Source organism: Charadrius vociferus, unplaced genomic scaffold (genome assembly GCF_000708025.1).
Source record: "Charadrius vociferus isolate BGI_N301 unplaced genomic scaffold, ASM70802v2 scaffold230, whole genome shotgun sequence".
Lineage (NCBI taxonomy): Eukaryota > Metazoa > Chordata > Aves > Charadriiformes > Charadriidae > Charadrius > Charadrius vociferus.
The window spans coordinates 2,775,443-2,792,922 of record NW_009646500.1 but is presented as its reverse complement, the minus strand read 5'-3'; the positions used below and the strand labels follow the sequence as shown (position 1 = coordinate 2,792,922).

The 17,480-nt window shown below is 38.8% G+C and overlaps 2 protein-coding genes across 2 annotated transcripts in view; one reads left to right on the top strand and one right to left on the bottom strand.

The window, feature by feature from the left end:
- CEP85L (centrosomal protein 85kDa-like) overlaps positions 1–17,480 on the bottom strand; it is a 107,175-nt gene that overhangs the window by 41,203 nt on the left and 48,492 nt on the right. The window lies entirely within an intron of this gene.
- Positions 15,565–15,905, top strand: PLN (phospholamban). The gene has a single exon (XM_009883206.1). The coding sequence runs from the start codon at positions 15,565–15,567 to the stop codon at positions 15,721–15,723; it is 159 nt and encodes a 52-aa protein (XP_009881508.1). The 3' UTR covers positions 15,724–15,905.

The following is a 17,480-nucleotide window of genomic DNA, read 5'->3' as shown; positions in this document are numbered from 1 at the left end:
AGTCCTAGCACCTTCTTAATATAAGCAGAAAGAATAGAAAAAGTTCACACTAGAAATTAAATATCACTTCCATCACCAGCAATTAGTACTTCTCACTTCTAAGTCTCAAAGTACCTTAAAAAGAAACTAGTCATATAATTCTCATTCTACAGAAAGGAAACTGAGACAAGCAAAGACAGTTTGTCCAAAGCTCTTCAAAGAGCACCAAAACACAGAAGATTCTCCACTGTGGAAACCATTTTGTAAGCAAAATACTGTTTTTAACAGACACAAATGAGACTATCCCTGCCTAAAGAAAAATAAACATGGGTTGAATGAAGTTTTTGATTGAATTAAAAAGAAAAAACAAGGTCTTATCCATCCAGAACACCCTTGGAGCCAAAATGGAGATAAACCTGCATATTCTGTCCAACAGGATCTGAACCTATTTTTCATCATGCTAGACAATGTCACACACAGAGGCAAGTCTCCTAATGCTCCAGCTGGGGACTCCCTTTTGTGTTCAATACTGAGAGAATGAGAGGGGAACATGATTTCCAGTGTAGTGATGAGCCACTCTGCTAGAAACGCAGCAAACCCTTCCTAGTACACTGTCTAATAATGCACCAATACTTCCAAGCATTTGGAAAGAACTAAAAGCTGGTTCAGTAACAACTACTTCAGAGCTGTATGTACACCTCTACCTAGTTTCTCTGTGATTGAAGCTCAAAGTAGCTTTCCCACCATCTTTGGGGAAAAAAAAAAAAAAAGAAACAAAAGAAACATACACAAATCTGGTAACGTGGATGAGATTCAGAATCATCATTTTCCAAATTCCAGTCCACTGCTACTTCCATTAAGCTATACTCTATCCACTAATCAAATTCAAAAAGCTTGCTAATTCTCAATTTACCTTTCTGCACTGTCATACTAAGGTGTTTTAGATGAATGGTAATCTGCAAAATCCTCCATAGATGGATGGAAAGAAGCACCAGGAAGGTCAGGTGGTCTGTAAGGACCTCAGGAAATCCTCTATACTTTAGCCTTTGTAATCCTACACACTGAAAAAGTCATACTTACTATTCAAGCAGGTGTAGTTTTCAGCTATATAACCCTATAAGTGTATTTGAAGACCGTTTTTTCACTGAAGTGTCCCCTTGTTTCCTTTCCCTTCCCCTCATCGAGTATGCTCATACTCTGTTCACAGTGGTAGCTAACATATTAAACTAATCAAGTAAAATGGTATATCCTCAATCTGTATACTTCTTAATCTGTAAGGGAGTTATTGCAGTCTGAAGAGTTTGAAATTTAATGTAAATGCTGCAGTTTATTGCAAGGAAAAAAAACCCCAAACTATAAATATACATTTAGTCTCTTTCTTTAAAACTAGTACTAGAGTAATCCAATATAACATGAATTAGGCAACTATTTTAACACAGAAGAAGGCTCATCTAGAAGCAGATGGCAAAGTTCATGTTTCAGAATGAACTGCCTTTGTTTTCATTTTCTAATTCAGAGAAATCAATAGTATTTTTATACTAAATACTCATATAACCAACAGATACAAAGGACTATTTCTAAACCACAGGACCAATTTATTTTCAATAGAGACCACAAAAAGAGGAAAGCAAATAGTTTCTTCTGTAGGAAAAAAGTCATAAAAGGAGGATGAAAAGCTCTCCTTCACATCATCTCGGTGGCCGGGCAGCTACATCCAAAAGGACCTGTGAGACTATACAGGACAAAGCTTCCACACTCCAGTGAGTGACAACAGAACTTCCATGAGGAAGCAGCTGCTTGTAACAAAACACATTATCAGAAAATATTTGCAAGACCAGGAAATCTGTTCTTGATACTCAGAGATGGTCTGAATCAGACAAATACAGCATTTTTTTTTATTCTGGCAGATTCTACAACAGAAAAAAAAACCAACCAAACAACAAAACCCCCAAAGTTTTGTACCTTAATTTCTCAAGTAATAGAGTCTGGGATCTTAATTTTCTAGGGTGCTAGGAAGGAAACTTAATTTTATTTTCAAAATAAAGGTTTTTTTCCTGTGTGTACCTTAATTTCTCAAGTAATAGAGTTTGGGATCTTAATTTTCTGGGGTGCTAGGAAGGAAACTGAATTTTATTTTCAAAATAAAGGATTTTTTTCCTGTGTTATGTAATTGGGAGACAGCACTTTGTTTCTGAGGGGGCAAAAGACATTCTGCTATTTAAATAAATCTCACTGATTAAAAAAAAAATTACCTCTAAGAATAGCATGTAGCAAAGAGAGGAAGTGATAGATAGCTGACATTCACCATGGGAACTGTGCTAGTCTTATTTATAGCCATGCCATCCCCCCCTCCAAAAAAAAAAAAAAAAGGCAGGGCAATGGGCAGAAGAAATAAGTGAAGAAAAGAAAAACGCCATTCTTAACATCAACCAAGAGAAAGAAAGGTGTTTCTGATTCAGATTTCCCATATGCACATCAAAGTAGGACCAACTAAAAATTAGCATGAAGACCCTTCAACTGTCTGATCTCCACGTTGATCTGAATGAAGACCCCAGTTGGGCAAGATGTTGAGGCCGCTGGTCTACAAACTCCCCTTCCACACTACATGAGGGTGGTCCCTCTGCACAAGAGAATCCTTCAGCTTCTGAATGCTGCTAACACGTTCATCATTTGGGCAATGTTTATGCATTTCTGTTAGGACAGCCTTCAGCTGAAGATAGGTAGCAGCTAAATCTAAAACCCCAATCATTTCTCCTCCATTCTGCAGTTACTGTTTTAAGTGGAGATAATCCAGCACCACCACTTGGCAACTGGAACATGGTCTTCCGACTTTATCTCTCCTTCATATGCCTTTGTCCCGCCGTTCATCCATCACTCATAACATGTCAAATAACACAACTAATCTCTGTGCTTCCTAGAACAGTTTATCTCAAAGACACTCAACACAGTTTCTTAGGTATAAGGATCTCAGCACACCATCTAAAGCACATTGTTCAGCTTAACCAATTGAGGACACTAGTAAACACCAAAATACAGTTCTTCCAGGCATTTCATAGAAATAAAAAAAACCTTCCACTGTAATGAAGACCACCAAAACTTCCTACTCTGTATCATGTTGCTATTCTGAAGGCACTTTGCACCACTGCAATTGATTTCTACTATTTAATTATTTGAACTTCATCAGTCGAGTAAAAAAGTACACTTCACTGATATGAAAGCAACCAGATATTTAAAAGAGCATGGCTTTTTGTGCTGTCAATATTTTTTTGCAAAACAGCAAAGCTATATGGGTCAAGTCTGTGCTAACTGTGTTGCCTCCAAGTGAAATAAGTGCTCTCTACAGGGGCATGGAAGAGGAAGGACACTGTGGATTTTTCAGAGCAAGAGCCAGGCAAAGTTTCATGTTCCCCTACTTCTCTCCTAACATTGGGTCAAAGCACTAAAGACAATAAACAGGTGTTACACACTTCTGAGCCCTGTGATCTACTTTAATGGTTAAAAGTTCATGCCAGTAACCGTGACTGAAATGAAAACATTCAAGCTGACCTTTCCAAAAATGTCTTTGGTTAGTAACAAATCAGATGACTAGTTCTGCCAGAGCCTTCAGCATTCCCAAAATGAGAAATATTTCAGCCCAAGTTGTACAGTTTTCTATTAATTTATTTTGTACAGTTTTTTTAAATCACTTTGCAATGGTACACTTTACAAGTTGCAGCTTCAAATAGTTCACCTTGTCTATAATGAAGAACAAAATGTGAAGTTCAAACTAATTTAATGATTGTCCAATGCTTAGGAAAAGTAAATACTTCTTGTCCCGGAGGAGAATAACACAACGCACAGCCTAGATGTCTCAGCAGCGCTGTTTCCTGTAATGCTCACAGAAACTGTAAGTCTCACTACAGAAGCAGGAAAATCTGCAGCCTCAGAAAGGCAACTTTGTTCACATACATCCAAAAAACATTGAGATTCCAGATGTGAGTGAGAATCACTGAAGTCAGATAAGCATTAAAGGAGGCATGAGGTAAAATATAGAAACATATGGGTCACAAATCTATCAAATTCAAGCAAAAAAACCTCAAAGGCATAGAAAAAAGTTACGATCTCCAAACTGATTAGGCTACCTCCTTACCTGACGTAGATCTGGAATGCTGTTCACACCAGCTGAAAATATCGCTTTTTCTGTATTTTTAGAAGGAACAAAACACTCCCATCTCCCTTTAGGTTGTATTAGACCTGCAGTACAAATGTAACTGAAGGATACATTAGTTGGTCCTTTCCCTTAGCAGAAATCAGCAAAAAGTGTCTCGTAAGCCACATTTGCTGATACCTGGATGACTACAAGCAATTACACGTGCTGCATCAAGCATCAGAATCGGGCCAGAAAAATACTGGTTACAAAAAAAAAAAAGTAAAGATGTCATTTTAGTGTTCAGCTTCAATACCAAAATCTGCTATTCTGTCCTACCTACACACACAAACTAGTGCACATCTGTGGGAGCACCCGCTTCTCCCTTCTCTTTATTTTTAGTTACTTTTAAATCAAACGTGCAACACAAGAACCTTAGTGTGGTATCGTAGAAGTACGCTTGCAGTATGAAAGAAAACTGCAGCAGCACCATGAAATAATGCACTAACCTGAGTACTTGGACTTACCACTGAATTTCTTTACTTGTGCAAATAATTTGGCTTGGATAGCGGTTCATTTCTATGCAGAGTTGTGGATTATCAACGGACCAGAGATACTGATATCTCAAACTCTTTACATAGATTTTACAGGTGGACAGTGTTTACAGCTGAAATTTTAAAAACTATCACATGAAAGGCAAAAATAGTCCAGGGAATTATTGCCAATGTGAATATAAGTCTTATTATTGAAATAAAGGAGCTGGTATGCTGAAGTATAATACATCTCTTTTTGGACATTATCCCAAACTTCAACCGGATCTCTAAATAAATTTATGAGAAGAAACATGCTCTGGTGGCAGATTTCTAATCCCACTGGAGAAAGCCCAGATCATCTCCATTTAAGGTCAAGCAAGCAACAGCTGCATGTTTTTGTTCCCCAGAACAAAATAAAGCAGACCAGAACCTCCAACACAGATTCCTTTTTTAAAGCTTTTCCTTTCTGATATCCATGGGTGTCTGGATCTGTTCACCCAGGGGTGAATCAAACAGCACAACGATGCACTCATATACACTGTCTGTACCTGTCAGACTGACATGTCCTATGAGCAGCACTTTGGCATCTGCCTCAGAACTCCACCAAAATCCCTGTGAGTTACACGAGGGAGTAACTGAACTAGAAAAATGTTCTCGAGAGAGGGTACCCAAACAAGTTTGTTGTCAGAGAAACAGCATCAATACTAGATCTACAACATCCATGTGGTCTGAACTTGTGTATGTTATTGTTATTTAATATTTTCCATCTTAAAATTTCTTAGCCGAGTTAGACATACAGAAGGCATGCACTGTATTTCTGATAAGATCCCGCTATTTTTACTAATGCCTTACCTTGCATATTTAAGTATAATTCTTTAAAAAGAAGACTAAGCTATGGCTGTGAGCAGCTCACACACAAAATCAACGTTCTTTTAAGGCACCTAATTTTTAAAAAGCTCCTAGATGCTGATTAGGTCCAATTCTGTAACAAAAAAGCTGAGAATTTGGGGCAGTGTAACTAAACAACATGATCATTTTACAGTGACTTGGTAAAAGGGAAGAACTCGCAGCTACTGCAGTGGCAGGTGTTGGATTTTAATAACAAAGTACAGAGGTGAATTTCAATAGTAAAAGTTCATCCTACATCTTACAAAAAGCAGATAATGCAATGATAGCAGTACTTTTGCTGGATGACAGCACATGATAAAAACATGAAACTTCCCTCATAAAAAAGGCCAAACACAGTTTGCTTGACTGCAATAGGTTGATAATGTTAATAATGCCACTATAAGTAAATTACAAAACCCTTTGCACTGGTAAAGAACTATCACTCCTCACTGTGGAGATATTCAACTTTCAGCTGAAATATGTGGCCCTAAATTTCCTGGGTTTGATCTTAAAGGATAACACAAAGCAGGCAGATTTATTATATTAAAACTGAGTTTCTAATTTCAACTACGTTACAACCGATTTTGCAGAAGAGCTAAACCTTATTTACAAAAATAAAAATAGAGCTCAATTTGAAACAAGGTGGTACATCACCTCCAAGGCCTTTTTGTCTCTGCTTTGCAGCATGTATCACAGCAGGGTTTATAGGGAATGAAAAAAACACCCAACTAAAAAAGACCCCACCATGTCTGGTTTCCTGCTCAAAGCCAAGCACTAATCTATGCTAAACAATTATTGTCAAAACTGGATCTGCAAGTGTTCAGACCTAGGCTGAGCTTCTGCATTTCTGCCTGCAATTTCCAAAGTGGGCAAAGGCACATACTGTCAGTAACATCCACATACGAAGCCTGATGCTGGGTGCTCACACACTCAACAGTTCAGTCCTTTCACATCCAGTAAATCCTCCACTTTCCGGACGCACAAAACCTACTCCATGTATGCACTGTGGTCTCATTTGTCATTTCCCAACACAGGATAATATACATAAGATAACCTGCAAAGTAGCATCCAGCTGCTACTCCTGTCCGAACAAACAGAAGGGGTTCTCAAAAATCACTTGGATAGTTTCCAGCCACAAAAAGAGGGAGGGGGAGAAAAAGGGGGGTGGACTGTGGATTGGGGGAGCGGGGGGCAGCAATCCTCTAACACACAAATCAGCTTGAAAGGTTGGTAGAGGCTTGAAATACAGAAAAATTACTTCAGTTCAAACATTGTCAGAAGAAAGATGATATTGGAAAACACACATCATACACAGCTGGTATTCAGTTTATAGTGTAACGGAATTATCAAAACTATACATACTGAAAGTGTGGTTTAAGAAACCCCTTATACCAAAAAAAAAAAAAAAAATTACTCCAAGTCAAAAGGCTGTATGAAATGTGATGCCACACACAAGAGATTTTTTATGATGAATAAACATTGCTGTAGCTAAAGTAACACATCCAAAGCATTCCCATTTAAGTTCTTGTTTAAGAAAAGGCAGGGTGTAAGCAAGGAGCTCCCTTCACTACCCCACTGAAGAGTGCTGCTTCCCAGATTCCTTCATCCTCAGGCTGCGCAGGTGGTCCCCCTGGCACAGTTCCCTTCACAAGAGGAAAGATGTTGCCCATGTTTAATATATTACTGCTGTGAACAAGTTTAGAGGAGCAACTGCCTGTGACAGAAGGCAGAAGTAGGACCAATCACAATTTGTGAGCTGCTGAATGACACCACGAGTCCTGCCTCTGAAACTTTTGTTATTTTTTCCCCTCAACCTACTTCAATTGTTCCCACAACTTGGTCACAGACTCGGACAAGTTGCCAGAGATCTACAGACACTTCCCACAGCCCCGAGCAGGCTCCTCTGTGCTTCACTAACAGTCACACCAGAGGTAAGGACCATCTCTTCTTTTATGCTTTTAATTCTTAGAGCAAAGCACTCTAGGTGTAGTATTCCACAAAAACTACTCTACTCAAATTAACTGCTGGTTATAATTGTTTATTGAAACACATAGAAATGTAGTCATTACAGTTCTGAGTCAAAAATATAATGCTGTGGGGAACATATTTTAGGGATAATAAAGGCAACTGATTTTTCTACATGCTGGTGGGACACTAGCTGTCCTTGGGTAGGATGATTTAACACAGTAGCATTACACCAGAAGGTGAGAAGCTTTCACCATTTTCCTCAGACCTTTGTCTCTCCTTTTAATTTTTTTGTTATTTTTTGTTTTTTTAATACAAAATCCACAGACAGAGTAATTAACTTAAAGTTTTGTAGATGCCCTTTTGTCTCTCCAAAGCTGCCTATCCACAGCCCAGCAAATGTAAAGTTATTTCACCATTTAATTCAGCATTTTTCTAACACATTGAGAAAGCAAACATTTCTTTGCTCTATAATGAAAAAGTACCCTTAATTAAAAAATTTAAGCAGTTTACAGAAGTACTAGAACTGAAATTATACCACGTTACTCCAACTGCAGTTCAAACTACAGAATTCATACAGCATTTTTGCTGTGAATTCCTTTAAAGGTTTATTTTCTCTGGCTGGTCATTGTAACTGCCAAACATGTCCTAGAATGCTTCTAATAACAGATAAATAATTTAGTTAGGATTTGTAACATCATGAACTGAATTTCTGAATGCAGAAAGTAATCTGTTCATTTCCAACTAAGGGAAGTGCATTCACACTGTACAACAAAATACAACCCCAGCTTTAAAAATCACTACAAAAAAAAAAGAGTGCATCTTAAACAAAAACATGTCACATAAAGGACATTTTAATATTTAGATATACAAATATTTTTTAAATTAATATAATTCATGAGTATGTAGGTCTCAAAGGAGTTTCTCCTCCTTACATTCACGTTCCCCCCTTCCATCAAGTCACACCTTACTACTTATGTCTACTTAAGGTTCTGGTTTTAGAAAAAACAGACAATATAGACATTAATTTTGTGAGGCGTGTTTTCCCTGTTGCCAAACAGACACATTACTGACTGGTAGGCATCAGACAAAAAATACATGCAGGTGCTTGGTTTTGTGCTCAGCAGCCTTGTGCCAGTCTTGAATAGACAAGTACTGGAAGCGTCCAGATGTCCTGTTACTCCTAAGGCAAACAACCTGTTACGAAGTTATCTACAAGCTGTTTCCAGTAGGCAGAAGCAGCACTTCAGAACTCCCAGTGCCTTCAAACCAATGCCTATGATGAGCAAGAAGAATCTGAGACAGACAGATTTTTTTTTTTTTCCAAGGCTAAAGTAACATAAAATGTAGTTTCAAGTGAAGAGAGTAGTTTGGGTTTATTCTACCATGTAGAGAATCTTTCTCTCCTAACACACTGCATACACACACCTTTAAAAATACAGAGTTTATGCATACACACACAGGTTGAACATACACATAGAAACTTAACTGCTGTAGGCAGCACTTTACTGGAATGCATCCATAGCTACAGCAGGTTAGACACCCGTGCATCTTAATTCTATCCCGCAAGAGTTAGGTAATTTAAAGCAGATGACAGTGTGGCTCAGCTGTTAAGTTAAATCTAAAAATTTCACACTGATAACATGCCATGTCACAGACATCAAAACCCTGAGTAACAACAACTGACAGTCATGACAGAAGCATGTGCTATATAGCAAGTGATAAATGTTACAAATCAGATGTGAAATACTGCATTTAATTTACAGCAAATAAGCATTTTCTGCCTTTTTTTTTTTTAATTAACCACTCATTTGTCAAGATAACTATGTTATTTGTATTTAGAGAGATTCAGATTTATGTATATACCACATTTCTATTTGAAAAAGTTGCATTTATTTCTCATCCTCTGAAAAGGTTAGGAATATAGTGTCTTCATTGCACAATATGAAACTCATTAAAATCAGTTTGCAATCAGATAGCATGAAGGTGATTTTCACTGATTTTTTTTCAGACAATCAAACAAAAATGTTCAGGATACACCTTCACAGCTACACGAACAGCTTTTTATTTGCTTTAAGAATAATTTGATTTAGGAATAGAAAAGTATCCCAACTGGAGAAACAAAAAAATCCAACAGGAAAGTAATGTTATGTTCCCTAGACTACAAAACACTTTAGAACTGGAAGACTGCTTTTGCTTTCTAGAGATTGATACATGGCCTAAGACAACTTTGCTGGCATCAACTTACTTCTCAGAAGTTGAATTTATCTACTATGTTGTTTCAATCGATGCCATGTCTTTGTCCCCTGAGCTGCTAAAAAGGTTAAAACCACAATTTACAACATCCCCTTCTACTTCTACCTTTTATACATACTAGATGTATTTCAATTTTTACTTCAGTTCAAATTGCACTTACCCCATTTCCTATTAATAAGTAGCGTCATCTGAACCACCAGAACCTAAAACCCAACTTGAAACTACAAGGCGTTAGGTACTCAGTGCATGCAGTGGAGGAAGGAGTTGATTTCCTAAAATAAAGTTACTATGTAAAAGGCAAATTATACCAACAGATGGGAAAAAGCATACTGTTACTATATGTCTTACTTCGATTAGGGGAACAGATGAGGAACTGAAGCACCTAACCAAGGTCCCACTGCATGGTCCTGTAGCAGTTGCAGGGAATTCATCCACAAGTTAAAAACTAGCCCAAAGCATTAGCTCCTGGATACTCTAAGGGACCAGCACACAGATAAAAATCCCAGTTATCCACAAGGTATGTGGATAACTTCCAAAGAACAACTTGCCAAACCAGGCGTGTTGAACTATTCATCAGTGTAGATACAAAGAAATTACACTTGTCACATTCTCATGGACTTGAAATACAGGTAAAGGCTCTTACTGGCAATCTTGCTTCTAGAACACTGAGAAGGTCAAAGCTAGCCAAAAAGATGACTGAAAGGAATGAATTAATAAGAATTAATAAAAAAGAATCTAAATTAAAGTGTGAGCCTTCCCCTAGCCTCTCCCAAACACGTGAAAAATATTGACGCTTTGGTACAAAATAGACTTTAAAACAAAAGGTAAAAACGAAGGATGAGTTTGCTTTTCCTGTTACCAGCACTTCTCAAACTCTATGGGCGAAATTGTTGCTCTTCCCCATCCCAAGGAAATGTTTTCTGCATGTGATTGAAAAAATGACATTGTATGCCTCAAGTCAGTCTCTAGCTCTCTTCAATGACAATATACTCCAGCTGCAGTTTTCTCTTTCCCCTTGTGCAATTCCTTGCTCTTTTTCCACACTCCCCCTCTTCCTATTCTTTTTCTCCTGCTTTCCTCCCTCAGGCTGTCCTCTCCTGCACTATTGTCTACATTCTTGCCTTCACCTATCCCAGTCTTTGTTTTCAACTTCCAGCTCGCTCTTTCCCCTTTCAGGCTTCTTAAAAAAAAAAAAAAAAAAAAAATCAACGTTTTTTTTTCTGCAGTCAAGCTGCTGAATTGGCTAATGCCATTAGTACCTTCATCACTGATGCAACTGCCTAGTGCAACTCAGCCTAAAATCAGAATAAGCAACAGAATTCTGCACCCCTAGCATAAGCAAACACAAAATACAGCTGCTGAGGTAAATCCTAGCAAGTCACCTCCATACTATTTATTTTTTTGTAAAAAGAACAACAATAACAAATTATGACTTACCTGTATAATCTGTTCTTGAAAACCTGCACACAACTTCGGTTTTATCATTGGAAACTTTTACTTAGCGAACTAAATTGACAGCAGTGAGACCCTCTAGAGGTCTCTAGAGTTAATTCGGACTTCCTCCTTCTTCATTCCCTTCTCACCCCTCATCTTTCTCATATGAAAAAGGAGAATTTTCAGACTCAGACATCTCAACTGCAGTGCCTCCACACTGCCGATGAGGTGGTATTTTATAGCAGGGTTCAAAACAAAGCAACGCAGCTTGGAATAAGATATATACATTAACACAGGACAGCCAAGCATGCCTACGCATCAAGTGCAGCTGCTGTGCATGGGCACAGCTTTAGAACTCTGCAGTGTCTTCTCCTCTGGGGGCCACACAATCCACAGACAATGGTGACAAGGGCTCCAGGTTCAATTTAACTCACAGCATTTAGTCCTGCACGCAGGGCTCTTCTTTGCTTTGGCACTACACACACAAATCTTTAAACTTACCTCCTCTGAACATGCAGAGAATGCCTCTTCCTGCCTAGGAGTATCGTACTGTTCACACAAACAGCTACAGGGATCTCCCAGGCCAGGTAATTCTTGGTAACAATTCTAAACACGTACTAGACCAAGGATCACATAACTTGAAGGTACTTTTTGCACCACTCTGGTTATGGTTAAGGCCTTTCTTTTCAGCGGATGAAACTGAATTACTGGGTTTTGGGGACATCTCGTCGTAAAAATCTATGCAATAGATCATTATGCAATACTACTTTTTAACAATGCCTTTTCAGGGCTTCACTTGGTCATATGGGAGAGCAACAAATCAAATATGTCAAACCTCTTCTATTCCACTGATATCACTGCTGCATTTAGTAAACATATGACAGGAAACAGGCTGTGTCTAAAATTGCTGTGGCATTTCCAAAGGAGCCAAATTTATCCTGTGTGACTTCAATGGAGTCAACACAGTTGCACCAGGAAGGAGCGTGGCCCACAGTTTTCACTTTGGTCACATACCTCCTCTCATTGTGAAGGACACCCAGGAACAAAGATAAAAATAACCTAATACAAATCAGGGAAACAGTCACATGTCAGTGAAGAAGGAAGCAATAATTGTGATGGGTGACTCATTCTAGGGCATCAGGTACAGGGGACCCCTACACAGTAACATACAGGGTCAGCCACGTGACTGCTCCCTGCAGACTGATGCTGTGCATCAGACAAGCCTTTCACGTCCACTAACAACACTGGATTAAACACACAACCGCACCGCGATGCAGCCAACAGTTTCTCTTGAGCGATACTTGGTCTTGTTACACGAGTGCAGCACTAATTTTAAAAAAAGGTCAACTATACCTTGCCCTTTTGTTGCACTTTCCTTTCAAGAAGTGGTGTGTGCATGCATGATACTTCTTAATACTGACCTAAAACACAGTCAGGGGTCTGAACAGCAGAGAACAGCTACTATTTGTGGCAATGATCTGCCTTTGTTTCAGTGTAATTATTTTTCAGGCTGTCCATTTTGACCTTGATAGCCACCCATATGCAGCTGTGGTACTGAATCCTGTTTCTCTTTATGCACACTTTAGGTGGGTGACAGCGCCATGGAAGATTAACAAGCAAGGTATGTGTTTATTAGTTGAAGCCATGCACTTGTGAAGACAAACTTGTTGAAATACAGATACAGAATTTGCTTCCTTTGCTTGTAAGAAAACTTCTCCCACAGACAGGTTTAGTAGGTAAAACAACACGTAGGCATCTTTAAAATTTCCAATTCCATATGAGCTTTTAAATCAAGAAAATCAGGTTACTCTATTTTGACCTTTCCTGATCCCTTCTCTACATCAGTTTCTAGCCATAACAGGTATCCATTTTAACTTACACTACCTTCCTTTTTTTAAAATCCTTTCTTATCGCCTGTCTGGTAACCTATGTTCAAAGAGCTAATGTCAGTGTGACAGCTCGACTGAGCCTTCTGACCTATTGCCTGCTCCCTCAGAAATACCCCTCATGCTTTCCAAAGGGAAGAATTTTTTTTTTTTTTCCTTCTCCCAGGAGATCTCACTGTCTCTGCTGACCTGTGTTGGCCTTGCATCTAAGATGCCCAACCAGCTAATATTGCCTTCTATGAAAGCACTTCAAAGCTCCAGGCCCTGCCCCTCGAGTCATGCAAGTGAACATATGCAGCAACACAGCGGTGCAGCTGCTTGCACATGCACAGTAAATCTAATGCTGTACACAGAAATGGACTTATTATGCATATATGCAGGTAAAAACTCCTGCTGCTCCAGCCCTCCTGAGGGCAGGCAGGAAGAAGACAGACAGATACATTGCTGCAGCAGGTCACGCACAGCCCAAAGCCCACAGGTTGCACACACCCTGCATTAAAAAAAAAGAGCCGTAATGAGTTGCGATCAAGTCATCCTCAGGAAATACTGTTCTCTGTGCAGCGTCTGTCACACAAGCTAGTTACACAAATTTTTCTGCACTAGCATAAATGCGTTAGTGGTTCACCTACCGTGCCTTCTCTAGAAGAGGATAAACAGCCTAATGCACCCCAGTCTGTACTGGGCTGGGAGAATGAATGTGCCGTCATCCAAGCCACTTGAGAATTCCTGTGCACGTCTTGCTTTTACTGCACTTGGGACAGACAGTGACCAGCAAAGAGCTAAGCAGATTATACTTGGCAAGCACTTCAACTGCTTAAATAGATGAAAACGGGTATAGCATAAAGTCAAACAAAGCTGAAAAATTACAGTCACTATGAAAGTAAGTTCCTGGTGTGCGTTTTGTTCACAATAAAGTTAAATCAACTGTAGCTCAAAACATCATAACAAAATCCAAAGTTCAGTTTTCAGAGATGTCATCACATGGAATCATCTAAAGGCATTAAAATATCCATGTGTAATCTGGTTTCTTTTAAAAGTCTCTTTATAAATTCCAACTCTGCCACTGAAAGCACATGTATTCTGCTCATACAGCACTATTTGAATCTACAGCCCCCACATGGAGGGACTAAAAAGAAGTCTGAAAGAGACTTCTGTTTCATTTTAAGGTTTGCCATTTTAGCCCATCTAAAGACAAATTAGTGGACAACAAAGTACCTCTGATTCAGGCATATCAGGATCATCATATAATTTAGGCCTGAGATATCTAAGCAATGGTTTTCCCTTATGTGGCATATATGAGCAGATAGAAATTTCATTTATCGAAAAAAAAAAAAAGATGACAAGGAGGAGAGGCCTTCTCTCAAAGATATCATTATATCTACTCATAAAACATTTAGTGGCAAGTGCAGTTTTAGAAGCAAAGTTTGAGAGATGTAAATATCATCATCATCATCTTGAAAACCATTTTTTCACACTGCAATAGCACTTACAGAATCCATCTTGCTATGCGCTAAGCAAGCATATATCAAAACCATGGAAGATTTGTACAGAAGGGTTTTTACACCACAACTACATATTGGGAGTTTTAAGACAATTGGCATCCTGTGCTTCCATCCACCATTAAAAAGGGGGAAAATACACTTCAAATAACATACTCACTTCAGAGACAAAGTTATATACATGCTTTATTTTGTTCCTCATAACAATCCTCTGCTTTTGCGCCTACATTTTGTAACACATGGTCCCATGTGTGTGTATATACATATATAAAAAAAATTTAGTCCTTATTCTGTTTTGTCTGTTGACTACTAAAATTTCCTACAGCACTGATGCATAGCTGTTAATTATGTACCTTAAAGTATTTTTATTTGGAATGGAAATGCTTCAACAAGATTTCTTTTCCTCATTTTCAAAATAAGGTGGTGGTAAATCAGGTTATCTGTCCAAGTCACTAACAGCCAGCAGTAACACCCAGATCTCCTGCCTGAAAGGCCTGTGACTCTAGCCCTATCATCAGGCTTCCAGGGGTGCTTAAACAATTAGAGCAGGGGTGGGTGGCTGGGAGGGAAGTCATCCATGGCCTTTCCACCAACTGTGAAGGATGGAAAGATTAGGATCTAAAGCAATGATCGGAGCAAATCCCACAAATCTATAATTTCCATTTTACAATTCCTCAGCACTGCTAAGAGACAGGTGCTCAGTAGCTTTCAGAAGAAGCAGCACAATACAGCACAAATCCTGTTTTAAAGTAGAAGCACTGTAATGGCAACCTATTTACTTCAGGGTTTTTAGAACTTTAAAGTAATCTCCTTTTGCACTCATCTAAACTCTTTACTTCTGCATTTCTAACTCTTCACTTTCCTGCTTTCCCAGCTCCACAAAGGCTGCCTAAAACAAAAAGAGAAGACACTAGGCACTTTGCGCTGTTCCTGACAACTTTTCTTCCTTCCTGCACTCCTAAAAACCTCTGATTTGTGCCCTCTGCTTTCTTGTTGCCATGGAGAAGGTCCAATACATAACCCGCTCTGCCCTGAGGAGAGCCTCAACTATTGAGGTCAACCCACAAGCACGCCAAAGGCTCCAAGAGCTCTTTGTGAATTTCTGCCTGATCTTAATTTGCCTCTTGCTGATCTGTATCATTGTGATGCTCCTCTGAAGTTCCAGCACTTCTCTGCACTGCCCTCTAGGAAAGTCACCCAAAAGGGAAGAGAGACCTACACCTGCAACTCCCAATGCAAGGATCCTCTTGTGAGAGGGGCTAGCACTTGGACTAGAGCTGTGTGCCAACCATCACACAATTCTCTTTCTACCTACCATGTATTAAAACCACACTTCTGTGCAGAACAGTGTTTAGAGCCTGTTGTTACAAAGCTGTGCATAACCTAATTGCGTCTGTCTCAGTCAAGAGATGTCTTTTCAGAATGGGGTAAATATCTGCCTCTTCATGGAGCTGGTAAGTTCCTCAATGTTTTAGCTAGATGACACAAACAGCAACTTCACTTTTTGGAGGCCTGAGTGTTTTTAAGTTTCTCAGAAAATCCTTAAGCCATTACAGGGGTTCTAAATTCAGTCCACATCCACCCAAAGAATACCTACAGGCACACAGCCCTCAACGCATGGCAGGAAGACTTCTGCTCTGCTTATTTCAAGGTGCTCATCTCTGTATTATCAACTGAAGGCATTCAAATGGTTTTAGTGTTTTTAAGGGAATATGAGAATAAACCAAAACCAAGTCTTCTAACCCAGAAATAAAAACTATTTCATATGCTTTTCTCCCAGTTTAAGGGATCTTGTGTGTATATATACACATACACACATACCTATGTGTGTATGTGTACATATACACACACCCACAACTTGGATCTGAAAGAAAAAAGGCAACTTCATTCACTGTATTTTTCACTAGATGCATCCTTACAGAACTAAATGACATCTGGAAAGTTTTTTCACTGTGTTTTGCAGAAAAATTGACACTATCACACCAGTATTTAAAGACAGCCTCTGTCATTTGTGTGCCCAGCCCAGCCCAAACCATGGCACAAAGATTTAATTTTCTATAGTCATTTAACTGGCATGACAGTGCACACAACTCAAAAGTCAAAAATAGTTTTCTGAGTTCTTATTATTTGGCTTCAGACAACTTTATTGTGGCCTGTTGTAATTTATGCAATAATCTCAGTTTAAAACCACAGAAGACTTGGTATTTGCCAATGTCAGTCAAGGTGGTTTACCTCTGATGTGGTAAAGAGAAAGGTTAAGGTCTCCCTTACTGCTGCGATTGAAGTGTATCATACAAATGCAAGTGACACCACCACCTTCAACTGCAAATGCCTCTTAGAGAACAAGCAAGTGTTTTCCTAAATTAAATAATACATAGAAAAGAAAATAAATTATAAACAATTGTGCACAGGAGGGAAAGCACTGCAGAAATATCTTTTCAACATTTAAACCACAGTCTATACACATAAATGATGAAGTTTCTACTACAGCAGTTGTCAGTAACAAGACTGAGCAGTAGACTTCCAACCCTCCCATGTGTTGCTGGTATTAAGCTAAATTCCTAGAAAATTTATATGGTTTTCAAATTTAAGAAAGCTCAAGAATCAACAGACAGAGGTCAAACAGGCATTTATTTTTTAAGCAGGCGTCTTTCTATACCACCCGATGTAAGCAATACTATTGATGAATACAGAAAATCAAAACAAGTTTATCTTAATCTTGTATTTTGCCTTTAAGACTTAATATTCCATGAGTAGAGGTTGACAATGAACAGATGAGCAGGAAGGGAAGAAATCTTTGAAAAAACTCTGTATTTGATGGAATGCAAGCACGTCCAGTGGTGAGGTACTTCCTATCTGGCAAACAGATATGCTGAGACCAGACCTCTGAAATAAGGTTAATCGCTGGAAGAAA